General features: G+C 42.1%; 1 protein-coding gene across 5 annotated transcripts in view; it reads right to left on the bottom strand.

Moving 5' to 3' along the window:
* The window catches only part of PALM2AKAP2 (PALM2 and AKAP2 fusion), a 272,860-nt gene that overhangs the window by 202,984 nt on the left and 54,654 nt on the right, over positions 1-15,222 (bottom strand). For all 5 annotated transcript variants that reach the window (XM_030003825.2, XM_030003827.2, XM_030003826.2 and 2 more), the window contains exon 3: positions 8,299-8,429. In XM_030003825.2, coding sequence (XP_029859685.1) covers positions 8,299-8,429 — 131 coding nt within the window. The remainder of the gene's footprint in view (positions 1-8,298; positions 8,430-15,222) is intronic.

The raw sequence follows: 15,222 nt of genomic DNA, 5'->3' as shown, positions 1-15,222 counted from the left end.
GCAGCTGTGACTTCCCAGGCTCTGCAAGCACGTGTGTGTGAGCATGTTGTGCATGCTGCATGTTCTGGCCTTGCCAGACACAGACACAGCACATAAAGAGATGTTTGGTGGGGAAGAGGAAAGTCCTCTGATTTAAGGTGCAGACAGAGTAAATAATCACTGTAAAGCACAAACACAATAAAATCAACCCAGGCTGTTGCCCAGCTCTGTGCCTTCTCTTTGTAAATACACTACACGTTTGTCATCTCTTTCAAAATTGTGCACATGTATGACACCTCCACACAAACATGCCTTTCTTTTACAGAACTTCCACAATTTTGGTTTTTTCCATCCATCAAGCACTATATGGACTAACTGTGTGGAAGGGACTGTTTCACCAGGACTGCCCTGTGGTAGTACACTGCCCGTGTACAAGGAAAGCCAACCAACCAGCCAACTCCAGCAAAGGTAAGCATAACAAGGAAAGGAATGGAGACAAGTCCTTTTTGTTTTACTCCAGGCAACAATCCCATTTGTCCCATGATTAAGATTTAATTCAGATGTAATGAAGTCAACAATTCCTACTCTTTATTCTATACCACAATTTACTGGTTCAGGACACCTCTGTCAATTCTACTAGGCTTAAAAGAAGTGTGATGATCTTAGATGGCTTTGCATACAGAGGGAGTGTGGTAATTCAACACATATGATAAATACATGCATTATGAAGAGATTTCCCCATTTTTCAAACAGCATCACACAGAGAGTCAAGTGAATTTTTTAGCTTTGAAATGTTAAAGCCAAGGAGGCTTTGAAGTTTTGCACTTGATAATTTGTTACTGGGTCTCATCTGGTATGGCAACAGAAACCCAGCCTTGCACAGAACGTCCATTTTATGGAAAGACTGCAGTGATTGAAATTGCATTTTTCTTGCTGAACCTGGCCCAGAGGTAGTAACTGCCCCTTTCACAAGGGGCTGTAGCATATGATCTACTGTACTAAAGGTTTAATCCATTTAGAAACTGATCCTACTTTACAATCCGTTAGCTTGCCTCGAAGAGTTGTTCTTGAAAAGCTACTTCTGTCCAGGGCTGAATTTAAGCCTATGTGTCCCTTCCTTCTTGAGGAACATGTCTCTTAATCTATAGCATACTGACATGGATGAAGTGTCAAAAGCACCTGAGGTGGAAATTCCTTGATATGTAGAGATGGGGTTTTGGAATTTCTTCTGTATTTTGTTCCCAAATTAGGCAAATGGGTGTTTTTATCAAGGTCCATATCTGGTACACGTATTTGAGGAGAGCAGACACAGCTGGAGTGGAGGGGGTCTGTGTTCAAACTGAACAGTCAATCCTTCTGCCCACTTTATAAGACACATAGGCATCATTAAGTAATTACAAGCTAGCAATGCCTAGGAGTTGTGGAAAATCCTACGATCTAAACCCAGAACTCCTAAACCCAGAACACCAGCATTTAGGCAACTGTTAAAGCACTGGCATGTCATTCTGCTATTTTAAGTGTGGGTCGAGTTTCAGAACTGAGGTGGTAAGCTGTGTTACTGTTTTTAAGTGTTTGGGTTTGTTTTTTTTTTTTAAAATAATCTGAATATATTATACCATATGTAAAAACCTCAAACCCATTGCCACCCAGTAGCTCCTAACTCATTGCTTTTCTGAGATCATCCTACAAGTCCTGAAGAATTCTCTAATCACACTGCAGAGTGGGTTCCTTTGGAAATCTGAGATTTCCTGTTGTTGAGGCTTTTTGCCTGGTTTTGTTTTGGTTTTTGTTTTCCCAAGAAATGTATCACATATGAAACACACTGCAGCAAAAGCTTTATGGGAGGTGAAGGATGAGCTGTTTTGGAAACCAAAGTCCTTAGGGGTTGCCGGAATTGGAATCTGTGGAGCTTCAGCAGATGAGATCTGATATTGATCAATCTTAGTAGAGAATCAGACAAGAGGGCTTGGGTACAAACAGCTGCTCCTGTGCAGAAAGCTTGATTTTTTCCTCATAATGTGAGCAGAATTTTGAGAGACTGCCTGGCTCATTTTTGCTATTTCACTCTTAGAGAGCTCACCCAATGAAACTGGTCATATGGGCAGCATGTGGAGGCAGACAGAGGGCTTGTCTACAGCTACATCTGGCTTTCTAGGTAAACCCCCAAAATGTTGAATAAGCAATGTTCCTGATCGTTTTCTCCAGCTGTCATCAATGTGGAAGTTGCAAAACAGTCACACTCATGTGGACCATGCTCTTGGAAGACACACTGTTCTCTGCACTAGCGTAAGCTTCAGCAACCATTCATATCTCTCTAAAGGCTAAGATGGAAGGGAAATGGGTGAGACCTTGCTAAGGAGAGTTTTATGGCACCTCTGGTCCTGGCTTGTACTGTCTGCTCTAGGGGTGGTCTGAGCAGCTGGTTCTGACATCAGATGATCCTTGTTTTGAAGGAGTGCTCTCACATGTGTCTTACGTGCTCTCTCTCCCTCTGTCATGCAAAGACTATTAGTGATAGTCCCAAGAGAGACTGAATTATAGCCAGAGTTCCCAGTCTGAGACATGCTAAGTTTTTATCCTGGGAAAAAGAAGCAGGAAACAAACCTTGGCATCAGGAAGAAATGAAAGAATGGACACTGGGAGGAGAGAAAATGCTACAGGTGCTGCAGCCATGACAAGCTCAGCTTAACTACAAGCTTGTATTTGCTGGACTCTGCAATGAGAAGAGACTTTGGTGTAGACCCCATCTAACATCAGAGGTCTGTGAAGCACTCATAGTCTATTAATAAGATAGTGTATTAATAAGATTTTATTTTCTGCATATCAAATCAGCTTGGTGAGGGTTTTCCTCTCAGGGGCTAGCCCAGTCTCTCTGACAACACTCAAATCTGAGCATTCACCTGGAAATATTCAATTGCAGTAATGGAAGAAGAGGACAATTCTGCCAGGTTTGGAGAAGTTTACTCCATTTTGGATCTTCTTCTACCTAGATTAGGACTTCTGTCTAATACCTGCTAAGCAGTCATAGGTTGAGCACAGTACAACAACAGAGACCCTCATACAACCAAGGCACCTTTTGCTTGAGAGGTGATGTCATCTCTCTTCCTCCATCACTGGTCATCTCTCTTGTGTAAGCTTACATTCAGCATCTCTTTTGGTCCATCAGGTTAAGTGCTTTTCTTGGATGGAAGCTGTGCTTGTCCTGCAGTCCCTCTCACAGACATCTTTCAGTTCGACATTTCTTTAAAATACTTTCCAAGGTTTTTTAAGTATAGAAAAACATCAGCACTCTGAGATGGGAGCTGCTGGGAGGGAGGGAGTTTTTGCATGTATTTACCACCTGCCCACATCAGCAAGACAACAGCAACCAGCAAAGATATGTGCTTGTCCCAGGAAAGAGCTCATGACCTATGTCCAAAGCACCTGCCCCTGCCACCATTAACACTGGAGCTCTCCCTGCATGCTGGACCATCATGGAAAAACCTTCTCCTAGAGGTGACACAGCTGTGGCTCACCAGCGTGCACAAGAGTGAAGCACTCCACAGGCCCAAAGGGCTTTTGCAAACCTTAAGAGCTGGATGTGCTGACAGCTGAGTAGCCCTGAGTAAAGAACAGGGGACACACGTACACCTTGGCTGCTGTCCTGCATTGCTTCACCCCCAAGAGCTGCCACAGTGCCAAAGTGCCACAAGTGTCTCTTGCGTGTGCTTTTTGGGGATCCAGCATCCACTGCTCTAACCTGTCTGCGTGGTCCACATGTCCAAAAAGGCTGCTCTGCTAGGACAATGATTTCTTTCTCCTTGGAGTTGATGGGTGCCTCCTCATCCAACGTGAACAGAGGGACTGTTGATTACTGAAGGGATATGCCACTTTACTGAGGATTTATCTAAGTGGGTTTCTTTTCTCCAGGAGCACAACAAGTCCAGTCCTGGTATCTCATGCCAGTGTCCATCATCAAGTAGGGAGATACGTTGTCACAGAGTATTTCATGTTGGCATGCTACATGAAAGCTTCAGAGCAATGAAAACTCTTCACCTTTTGTAGTAAACTCAGGCTGCCAGCACGTACTGTAACGTAATCTAGTAAAACTAACTAATTTGGGGAGCCTTTCAAATGCTGTGCAGGAACAGCAGGCTTTGGGTGGGCTGCTCTATTCTATGAATGTTGCCTATTAATACCCAGATGTTGAATGCCAACTTTCCATTCACTGCTGCAAAATAACAAACTGTCATGTGGTAAAAATAACCATGGGAGGCATGCCACACATTCCAGTGCTTGTTTCACCTACAACACACTATCAGAAATCTGTCTGTGGAAGTTCACTGAGCATCTATATCAATGCTATCCTAAACAATATATTTCAGGTCTGTGATTTTGAGAATAAGTTTAAGGGAAGAGAAATGCTTTTTGTTCATTTTTTTTACTCCTTTGGTATCATTTACCCCAAATCTAAGGCAGCTGCAGAAAACAGGAGATCACTTTCTCACTGTGTGACAATGGGAAAGAAACTCAGAAGTGGCTGCTTTCCTCTAACACTGACCCGAGATCTTTAGGAGAACCCAAAAAACTAAACTAGCTTTAAAGCTTGTCTATGTCTAAGGACAGTTTGTGCCGAGACATATCCTAAATCCATGTCTGGCTTTGCTCTGCCGTTGATACAATGGTACCACCAAACTTGCAGCCAGGTTTCAAACATTAATAATGCAGCAATGCCTTTCCATCCTTCCCACTACTGACAAATTTCCAGCCCACTTAACACTCAATGAATGTTGAATAAGGGGTCCAATCTTCTTGTTCAGTTCACTGGACCAAACAATTTTTTAAAGAAATGTGAGAGACAATACCAGGGTTTTTACATGGGGCAGCATAAGTCTTATTCTGAAGACTCAAGTTAGGCAAGCAGAAATTCTGGGAGTCCTAGACCAAAATTGCTTCAAGTGTGCTTATTCTTCTATTTCCACTTTGCATTCTTGGATACAAAGACTGTTTCTAGTGTTCACACATTTCAAAATCTCTAAACGTATTAAACTAATCCCAAATATCAAATGATCATTCTGTTTGTGATCCATTGTTACACTGTTCATATGCTTGCATCTTGTCCTAGTCTTGCACTCCCTGTTTTTTTAACTTGCATGTGCATCTGGTACTTCTGTGTCCTCCTGTTGGTAATTATCAGCATAATGATAGTATTTAATTATTTGTATTGCATTCTTTGTTCTGCTTTATTTCTAGTTTTGTGATGCAGATATTTTTTCAGTTGCTTGGCATGAAGTGTACAGAAATGCTGACTAATGTAGGCATCCTTCTTCCAAATGCTTTTGCAGATGAGGGAGCTCATTAAATCATTACACTTACTCATGTCTAATTTTATTCATATGCACATAGCCTTGCAAGCTGCAAGCTGATGTATGTGATTTCTTGTATCATGATAACATGGAAGTCTAATAAAGAGTAGTCTGTACACTCATGCACTTTTTCTGTCCAGCTGAAATGAAATGCCTCCCACACAAAGGAGAACTGGTTATACTAACTTAAGAATAAGCACTACAAGCACGTGTACATCTTGCTAAACATCTGATTTTAGTGGCAAAGTCACTTAAAACTGAATTAGAAAGAACAATACTCAACTGAAGCATTTGTGTTATGTGCAAGGCCTTCAGGACCATCTACAAACCCACAGCCAGCCCCACTGTTTCTCTAAGGTAGAGATATTTGCCTCTTCTCGACAGCACAGACCTACATGAGCCCACATCCTCATTTATGAACGTTAGTCTGGTCTCAAACACTATCTCCTTCCATTTTCTGTTCTAAGTGCTGCAGTTCACTCAGCTTGTCAGACCTACTGTTTATGTCTGGCCTGCAAATAAAGACGGATATTTCTCCTGTGCCATGACTGTTCATGTAGTAAATGCAGAGATACGAGAAAGGGACCTTCCTGAGCGCTTCAGTGTGAGCAGAAGAAATGCTGCTCTCTGCGAAGATGGTGGGATGCTCTGCTTCAATAGGAAGGGGATGACTTCATGTTCCCCCTTGCTAAAGCAGGGGCATGGGTGCTGGCTGCCAGCAGAGGTTGGACATTGGCCTTCACGAGTAAGCTTCACCCTGCTCCTGGAGCAAATGTAAAAGACTTCGCATATTTTGCAGTAGGGACAAACCCAGCATGTGTGCCACAAGACTCTTTCACAGATGTCTTGATACTGCAGCTGCTCTGTGCTTGCACATACAATGCAGTGTGACTCTAATGAATATGCAAGATCCATGGCACAGTGATTGTACAGTCCCCTGGCATCAACTCTATGGCTGGTCTTGCAGTAGTTTTATATCTTTCTGGTGAACCAGCTTAGTCTGTCCTCTGTTGCCCTTGTTGAGAAGGCTTGGGCTGTTTCATAGCGGTCCCATTGGATAGTGCATAGTGCAATTCCACAGGACCGTTAGGCCCCTGCAAACATGAACATATGAATGGTTCCCCCATAATCCTCCTCTCTGATTCTCTCCTGGGAATGCAGAGGGGAAATGTGGTGCACAGGCACAAAAAAAATCTTTTCAGCATGAGTTCATTCTACTTCACTCCTCCAGATAATGTGCTTGACTTCTCTTTTCTTACCCCTTCTACAGCCCTTTACCTTCTCAGCCTATCTTGATGGGCTCTGGATGTGTCATGTTGTCATGGATGTAAATTGTAATTAGACTAATGACCTCAACCTCTCCTGTCTTATCTCTGCAGTTCAGGTGAATATTTTCTCATTTAAATTAAAATACTTTTTTACTGTCTTTGGAGTTCCCTTAAAAAGATAACAGGGAAGTTAAGCATGCTAGCAAGGCTGTCAAACAAATGTCCTTTCAACTTAGGAGAAAGCAGCTGATCTGTCAATTTGACAGATAGGTGGTCACACCAGAAGAGAGCTCCGTTACTTCCAAATATTAAAAGATTTTATTTCATGGCCTCAGTTAAGGAAAAAAAAAAAAACAAACAACAGGGGCAAAGGTTTTACACAGACTTTCATCCTACACTTTGAACTAATTAAGCAAATCAGGTTTCATTGCCTTCAGTGCTGGTACTCACACAGCTGAAATTAAGCACATGTTGATGTGTTTTGCTGGATGGGGTCAGAGCACTTAATACCTTGCAGCATTCAGCACTAGATGAAATATGTATTGCAGCACATGTTTCTGAAGTTCAGCCCATGATTTTTTTCCATCTACTGCATTAATTTATGGAGTAAAACATCAGGTAGCATATGAAATCTAAAAAAACCCAACTTTCTTGCCTTGTGTTACCACAGATGTAAAAAACCAATACACATTCTCAGATCAGTTTTAATTAACAGGAATCACAAGACAGAGACCAGTAGTATGAGGCAACTCTTACATTCATGCTGATCTATTACTTCCACCTAGAAGCCATTTAGTGTCACCCAAGCTTAGGGTTGGTCTGCTTGTGTATATCCCCAAAGAAACATTCTCAGTGATTTCTCCAAGAAATTTCACAAGAAACCTGGCATAAGGCAAATTGAATTTACCGGATGATAGGCTAATTCCTCAACCCTTGGACTGTTGGTCCTGTTTACTTTTTTCTGTCACTTACATCCCTCAGCTGACACATTTGTAAAAGCTGTTGTGCCAAATCTGACCAACTTTTGCCAATTTTCTGCCAGCTGAAAAAACTCTAAATTCACATAGCGTAAATTGCAGATGAAGCAGCTCTGGAATCTGTCCTGTGAGGGATAAAAGCATTTTCCTTATGAGCTTTAGATCCCATTGTTTGTATCAAAACAAAGGAAAACACGAAAAAGAGGACAAATGTCAATTCAGACTGCAATGGGAAACTGATAAAAGGAAATAAATCTAACACCCAAACTTGCTTCTGAAAGCAGTAGGTATTTGAGCTGCTGGTGGCATCTGCTGCTCCATTTCAAAAAGTCATTTGCACCAGTGAAAAGTGAGTGGAAAAGAGTGCTGCCCCTCTCTGAACACCTTTTGGCCGCAGGAGGTGTAAAGCAATGGAGAATCTCTTGAGAGTTGATCAAGTCATAAACATGCTTCAGAAGGGGCAAATCAGCCCTCTTTTTAGCTCCCTCATGAGAGAAGTCCATCAAAGTCCATTAAACACAAAGATACCATGATAGCTCTACCTTGCAAACCATGGACATCTGGGAGACAAATTCCGGGCAGGTTTGGCTGTATGTGTGCCTGCCTCTTACACTCTTCCCTGTGCAGCTGCCATCAGCTGCTGCCGGAGATGAGGACCTGGGTGAGGAATGTCTCTAGCCTTAGTGGGAGTGACTGTTCTTAGGCAAAGCAAAGGGAAGCTGTCCCTACCTGTGTATGTTTTCTTCCAGCTTTTTCACCTTCAGTTCATCCTCTTCTGACTGCCTCCTTCTGGCTTCTTCCTCTTCTGCAGAGCCAGCAGGAATTCCCTGTAGCAGCCATTTTTCCCGAAGAGCTTTTGACTGTAAGGTGAAAAAATCCAAACCTTAGGAACAGACTGAACAAAAACCATCTGAAGATTGAGAAGGAGCTGCCTCTGCTTTTGAATATTAGATTGTCCCCACTGAATTTCTGATTACTGCTTTACAGTCAATTTCAGGCAATCCATTGGCTGTTTATCCAGATGTCAGGTCTTCCAGTTTTAGAGTGTCAGTTTTACAGTATACACTTTATTCACCATCAATGCCTTAACATGAAGTTATTTTTAGATCCTAATAAAATCAAGAGCTTAGACCACACAAATTAGCTGGTTCTGCAAAAACTGAAATCTTTGAACAAAACTGCGGATCTCTTGTGAATGACAAGGCATGTGCTGGAAGGACTAAAATCATAAACTTCTTAAAGCTTCAAAAAAAAAAGAGCAGCGTGCTCTAAATGTAATGAGTTTCATGAAGGATAAAATCAGTCTACTATTAAATTAATCAAAGATGTTATTTTTCATTTATACCACAGATGTGTCTCCACACATTTACAGGCATACAGACAGACACACACACATATACATTCACACGAGTAGACATATCACATTTTAGCTAGACACAAATTAAAACAAATGAACAAACATCTTCCAGAAACCATGGGTGTCCCAGGGCACAGCAACACTGTCACAGAAAGCAACAATAGCATACATCCAATAGAATTATTCCTGGAAATTTTGCTGTGCTTTCTACACCAAAAACATGGCTACAACCTCACCTGGCCACTGTCTAATCCAGCTGCAGCTCACCCAGGGGACTTCACCAGTGGCGATGCACTGGTTGCAAGCAATCCTTTAAACAGTACATCAGACTGTGTGTCTTGTTTGGCCCAAATCCTGCCAGAGAGATGCGGCAGATCATTTGACAGACAGGACCAGCACCCGTCAAAAGGAATATCAGGAGCCCAAAGCCACGCAGGACTTTGCTCCTTGGCAAGAAGGAAATGGAGCTGGTGGAAAAAATGGTCAGCCAAGGGACTGACCAAATTAGCCTCTTGCACTGACCAGAAAAGGGGAGCCTTGGTTTTGAATTCGCAAAGCAACTGGCAATGCTAGTTCAAGGCACCAGCTGTGAGAGCGTGTATCCTCTCCAGCAAAGACAAGCTAATAAGGAAATCATCAGTTCAAAGAAATAGGATTGCAGAGGCTGCCCAAACATGCAGTATCAGTCTTTTCAATGCCATGTTCATTGCTGGAATGGAACCTGACTTGTGCAAACTATGTACAAAGAAAAAACATTCACTACTAAAAGCAGGCTTCAAACCCAGCCCAAAATAGAAAGATTTTTGACATGACAGACAAGGCTTACTTGTTAGTTTTTGAGTGTATATATAGACATAGTATCTATACACAAACTATTCTTGTCACTCCAAGGCCTATTTGACATCAGGCAATTAGATTTTAGTAAGGCAGCAGACAGAAAGCAATACAAACCACACAAGCGAATTAGACTTTATAAATTACTCCAGCTTTCACTGACTTTAACTGTGCTGTGCACCAGAGGGCTTCTAGGTGTGTTTTAAGTGATTTCTATACAAATTAGGACTTCTGCATGACAGAAGAGGTCTCGTGCTCTTTACCATGCAGTCATGTTCAATGGTTGGACCTGTTGATGCTGGAGATATGCTCCACCCCGCTGAAATCAGCTTTGCTTATGGCCTCCAAGGTGTTAGTTCACAATACATTAGGGATGGCTATCTCCAGACACAGTTTCTGCAAGTTTGCTGCTCCTTTTGCTGCCACTACCATCTACAAGTGCCTCCTGCTGCATTTTGTGGGCTGGTAGTGAGATTTCTCTGTGGGACCTTTGCTTTCCAGTTCAACCCAGCTGATTACTGCCCAGAAGTTTCATCAGTTCGTTCAGGCCCAATGTGCTATTGAAATGTCCCCTCAGCAGCAGACTCACAAGTCACAACATGTACCAAGAAACAAAGTGAGAGAGTCAAAAATTGATTTACAGGTCCTGTGGTGCTAAGCATTTAACAACCTGTGCTTTGGCATTTAAGAGGTCTCAGAAGCACAACTCAGTGGACACCTTCTGGGCTAGATCCAGTGCAAAGCACTGTGAAGACTGATTGCTCTTTAGAAAATTGCTGTCTTTTCTTTAAAAAGAAATGTGGCCAGCTGCATGTGGAACTACGTTGCTACACGTGTCATAGTCACCTGCGGTCTTGAATCTGAAAACCTGAGTGATACTCACGTTGGAAAAAAACCTCCAAGTTTCTAAAGACCAAACTCTAAAGATGAAGGCAGCCTTCTCTGTTTTAAACCTCTTTTAGATATGGCTCCAGCAGTCCTAATAAAGCCTTTGGCAAAGTGCTGCTTGGGCAGCACTGAAGACATTCAGTTAACAGCCAGTCCTCATTTGCTACAGGAGGACAGATAAAATCCAGGCTTTTTTCGATGTGCTTTTACAGAATCTCCATGCTGATGCTCAGACAGGGAGAAGCCAGTTGCTTCAGTACAACTGCTGTACACCAAAAATGAGATACTTTGTGCAGCTTTTGTTTTGGTCTTTGTTTATGTGAAACATTTAAGTTACAAAATCACATGATTTCTTTCTCCCAGGAGCCTCTTTTTTTGACCTATTAATAGCATGAATTTGAAACTGGAAAGCATCAATGAGATTTTTTAAAAGACATATTTAAAGACAAGAATGCTATGATCTACTAAAAATCCTCCCTCTTGGGTGAAATGTCAGCATATTTTATCTAAAACAGGAAAGCTGGTACTTTGATGTTTCTGGCTCTCTTTTTTAAGATGAAAATTAAGGCATTCGTTAAATACTACACTGAGGAATCCAGACAGGAAGACTCTGAGAAATAGAAACATTTATAAGAAGCATTTCTGAAAATTCAGAGGGTCTATTTGCCAAGCTGTTGAGGTTATGTATATTTATACACCCACTGCAAATACAATAGGCAAATAGGCAGGCACGTGTCAGGGGACCATCTTGCTGTCCGGAAAGATGACTGGCCAGATGACTGCTGAGAGAGTCAGCAGGGGTGGAAGAATCTCTCACCTGCTTTGAGCAAACCTTTCCCAGGGCATTTTCATCAGAAACCCAGGGGGAATGCTTTGGCACACATGATGAGACCAAGGGTGAGTAGGGCACAATAGGGAGGTGGTGGTAGAGCTGCACTGGGCACAGCTCCTGGGTATGAGACAGTACAGTGAGGCAGCCAGCATCGAGGCAGTCCAGCCATATGCAAACCAGAGCCAGATGTGGCTTGGAAATAAAAGGCGGTTCACTGCCATCTGTCCTCCACAGCTATGAAATTCAGGTTATGCTTCTCAAAAAAATCTTGCAAAATCTTATCCCTGGAAGAATAGGAGGTGTTTCTCAAATCTGCTAAAAGGAGAATGCTTGCATGAGAATGGAGCCCAAAAATAGCTAGCTGTGCGAGTTACCCCTGCTTAACAATGATTTTGTGCATTTGCTTTACTTAACCATCTGTGATTAAAATGGCCACAAGCTACTATTTCAGCATTGCTCCGCCTTCATTGTCTGTTACGAGCTCTAACCCTCTACTGCATCTTGGAGCTTCTTTATGCACCAAAGTTGTGCTGTATGATTAAACATTGTCAAAATGACAGAGGGCTCCAGAAGTGGCCAGATATACTGTCATAAAATTACAGGTATTTGTACAGCTCATTCCAATACTGGAACGTGAATAGGCTGTACTTTCAGAAGGCACCACTTCACTGGTACAACAGCAACTATGCTATGTACAGTTGGTATTAGTATTCCTTCATTTACTGCAACAGTACAGTTTCTTCAGGGCTAAATCCTTCAGCAGAAATTAGATCATGTCATTAAAAAGGCTCTCTGTTACTGAAGTGGAAAGGGCACTGGGCTTGCGATGCTCTAGGTCACTGCTGCTCTCAGGTGACTCGGTTTCTCTGCGCACAAGTGAAATTGCAGAGATGCCAGCTCCTTGTTTATTTTGTTCAAGCACAGGAAAGCAGAGTGACTTCTGCACCATGCAAAAAAGGAAAAAAAACAGGTCATGATTCTGTGAACAGATCATGGTGAGGACAGAAATAAGTGAACAGATGTTGGACAGGACAGAAAGAAATCATGCCAAATGTCTGAACGCAGTAGACACAGTGATGGCCATAAATGTGGTGCACGGCTCCCTTACATGCTATTTATTCCAGATTCATGCTTCAGGACAGTAAAGTCTGAGGGTTTTAAGTTGTTTACATTTAGTGCTAGCAAGGAAATAATGCATAGCCCCTCAAATGCACATGGTAGAATAAATGCTGTATTGAAAAGAAAAATCTTTACTTTCAATGCTGCATTGTGCTTTAATGTTGCATCAAAAGTTTAAGTATTGGGGGACGTTTTATTACAGCAACTAAATCTTTTTAGCACCATTTCCATATACCATTATGCTCATTACATGCCACCTCCGGTCTCCCTACTTGTGAAAGGTGATTAATTCTACCCATCAGTCTTGCTGATTTCGTACCTACTTCCATAAACATTGCTCATAAGGAATAACACATTTCCAGTCCCACATGAAGTGTGGCAGTGTCTTAACCTGAAGCCCGGTTGCATTTGCCAGACTTGCCATTTGACTCTTTATGACAATATAAAAGCCAGTTCTTGCTGTGCTGCTACCTTTTGATGTAGTTTCCTCAAGAAGTTCGTTGTTTTTTTTTTTTTTTTTTTTGTATTTACAAGTGGTTAGAGGGGCAATCAGTACTATCTCTCCTTGAGAGCAGTGCTTTCTCAAGTGGAGCACTTCTCTGCCTGCTGAGTAATTTTCAAGGAAGCTGATAATCCTGAGGTGAAACAAAGGACAAAAGTTGACCCAAGACAGCCTCCTTCAGTAAAATGTGCCTGCTCTTGAGAAACACTACTGAATGTAGACTACTCAGGGTAATGGTGCTCTTCTGTGCCATGCAAAATGGGAAATAATGTTCACTGGTGTAATTCCACTGAAATCAGTAGTGCTACATCAAAGGCACTTTTACTGAAATCTTTGCCAAATTGAAGTTTTGTCAAAAGTCTTTGGGTTTTGAGGTTTGAAGATGACCAGACATTAACGATTTAGAGCTGAAATTATTTTCTCCCTACATGCATTCAGTATTTCTGTCCTGGAAAAAAGGTGAATGCAGGAGGTTGGTTCCTCATATTCTCAAATCTGCATATAACTAGCCCATGCCCTACTAAAAGAGTGTAATAAACTCTTCCTTCACCTGGCAGTGTGAGTCAGATATTAGCCCCAAACACTCCCATTAGGATGCTAGCACAACTGGCTGCATTTCAGATTTTCTCTTTGCATTTCAGAAAACTCCCTTGGTGCAATAAGGCTGAGTTTTCCAGGCAGATCTGGAGCTCTGGAGGCAGCAGCGAGACCTGCTTTGCTGTTCAGCAGCTACCTGGAGCTTTGTCAGCCAGTGGATCAGCTACAAGAGGGAGAGCTTACCGGCATGGTAGAGCCTGCTCTGCCTGTGCATGCTCCCAAGCATCTGCCTGGGTCAATAAAACTGAGTTTGCAAGGAACACAAGTGCAAGAATGACCACCACTAAAACTCTGCTGGGATTCCTCCCTTTTCCTTTCGAACCTATTCCCACGGCCTCTCCGAACACTGCATCTCTTGCCTGCCATATTTTTATGCAGCTTCACCTGCCATCCAGCTGGCCCTAACCCAGCTAGTGTAGGTCACCCAGCAGGTCTGGGTCTGACCTGCTGGTGTGCTGCACAATTGCCAGCATTAGTAAAGAGGTTACTGGGACAAGTAACGAGATTATAGAAAGGCTTGTTCCTTTGCCAGCAGGCCTTCCCTTGACTTCCAAAAAAAAAAAGAAAAAAAATCGTTTACATGGCTGTAGTGTGAGCAGGCATGTTAATGTTAGATGTACTTAACCATTCATGAATAAATATGCAAATGCAGAGAAGCACTGTAGACATAAGCAGTATGACAGGTAGGTCCATCCTGAAGTAAGCAGCTGCTCAAAATGTATTCCTGAGTGATGCTGTAGTATTTCATTTTCTGGTAGGTGAACAAAACTGTCCGACTCTTTGCCCACACTGATGCAGAGTTTTCCAGTGTGGGATTTCAGTGTGAAAGAGTCTGCTTGCAAAACAGAGGAGAGGTGTGGTCCTCAGCAAACACAAGAGATTTTACTCTGCTCTGCCACAAGATGGATGTGGCCTTGTATGGCATGACTGGCCCTGAAACAGAACAAGCAGCCATTTCCAGCTTGCTGATATAATCTGGTTTTGCATAGCAGCAAAACTTTCTGTTGCCTTTCCAGTCATCTAAAACACTTGATCTAGCCTAAGGAACATGTATGCATCACATGGATATGACTCAAACATTGCGCAGATTAGGGAATTAAGTCATGCTGAAAAACTTGCAGCTTGATTGTAGTCTTGACTTCAATCACAATGTCATAGCTAACATAAGTATAATTCAACAAAAAAAGTATGTTAGCTGGTGGAGCTTAGCCAGCCCAAGATCAAATAGCATGTTTATAAAGCAGATTAAATATTATCCCGTAGATTTGCAAGTTTGTTGTTGTTATGCTTTGTTCAAGAAATGAATAAAACATTTCTTAGACATATCTTAAGGAACTGATGTCTTAAAATTTTTTTAAGAAGCATACATTTAGGCCAAGAGTCGCAAACATTTTCCAGCAGTCAGTTACTGTGTATTCATCACACAGAACACTAAAACACATTAACTAACTTTTTTCAAGCGAGTTAAGACCTGCCCATTGTAATTGACAACCTTTTGTGACCAGACATTGGAGACTGATGGCT

This window comes from Aquila chrysaetos, chromosome Z (assembly GCF_900496995.4).
Source record: "Aquila chrysaetos chrysaetos chromosome Z, bAquChr1.4, whole genome shotgun sequence".
In the NCBI taxonomy this organism is placed as follows: Eukaryota; Metazoa; Chordata; class Aves; order Accipitriformes; family Accipitridae; genus Aquila; species Aquila chrysaetos.
The sequence above is the reverse complement of the archived record's forward strand: the minus strand, read 5'-3'. Positions and strand labels throughout refer to the sequence as shown.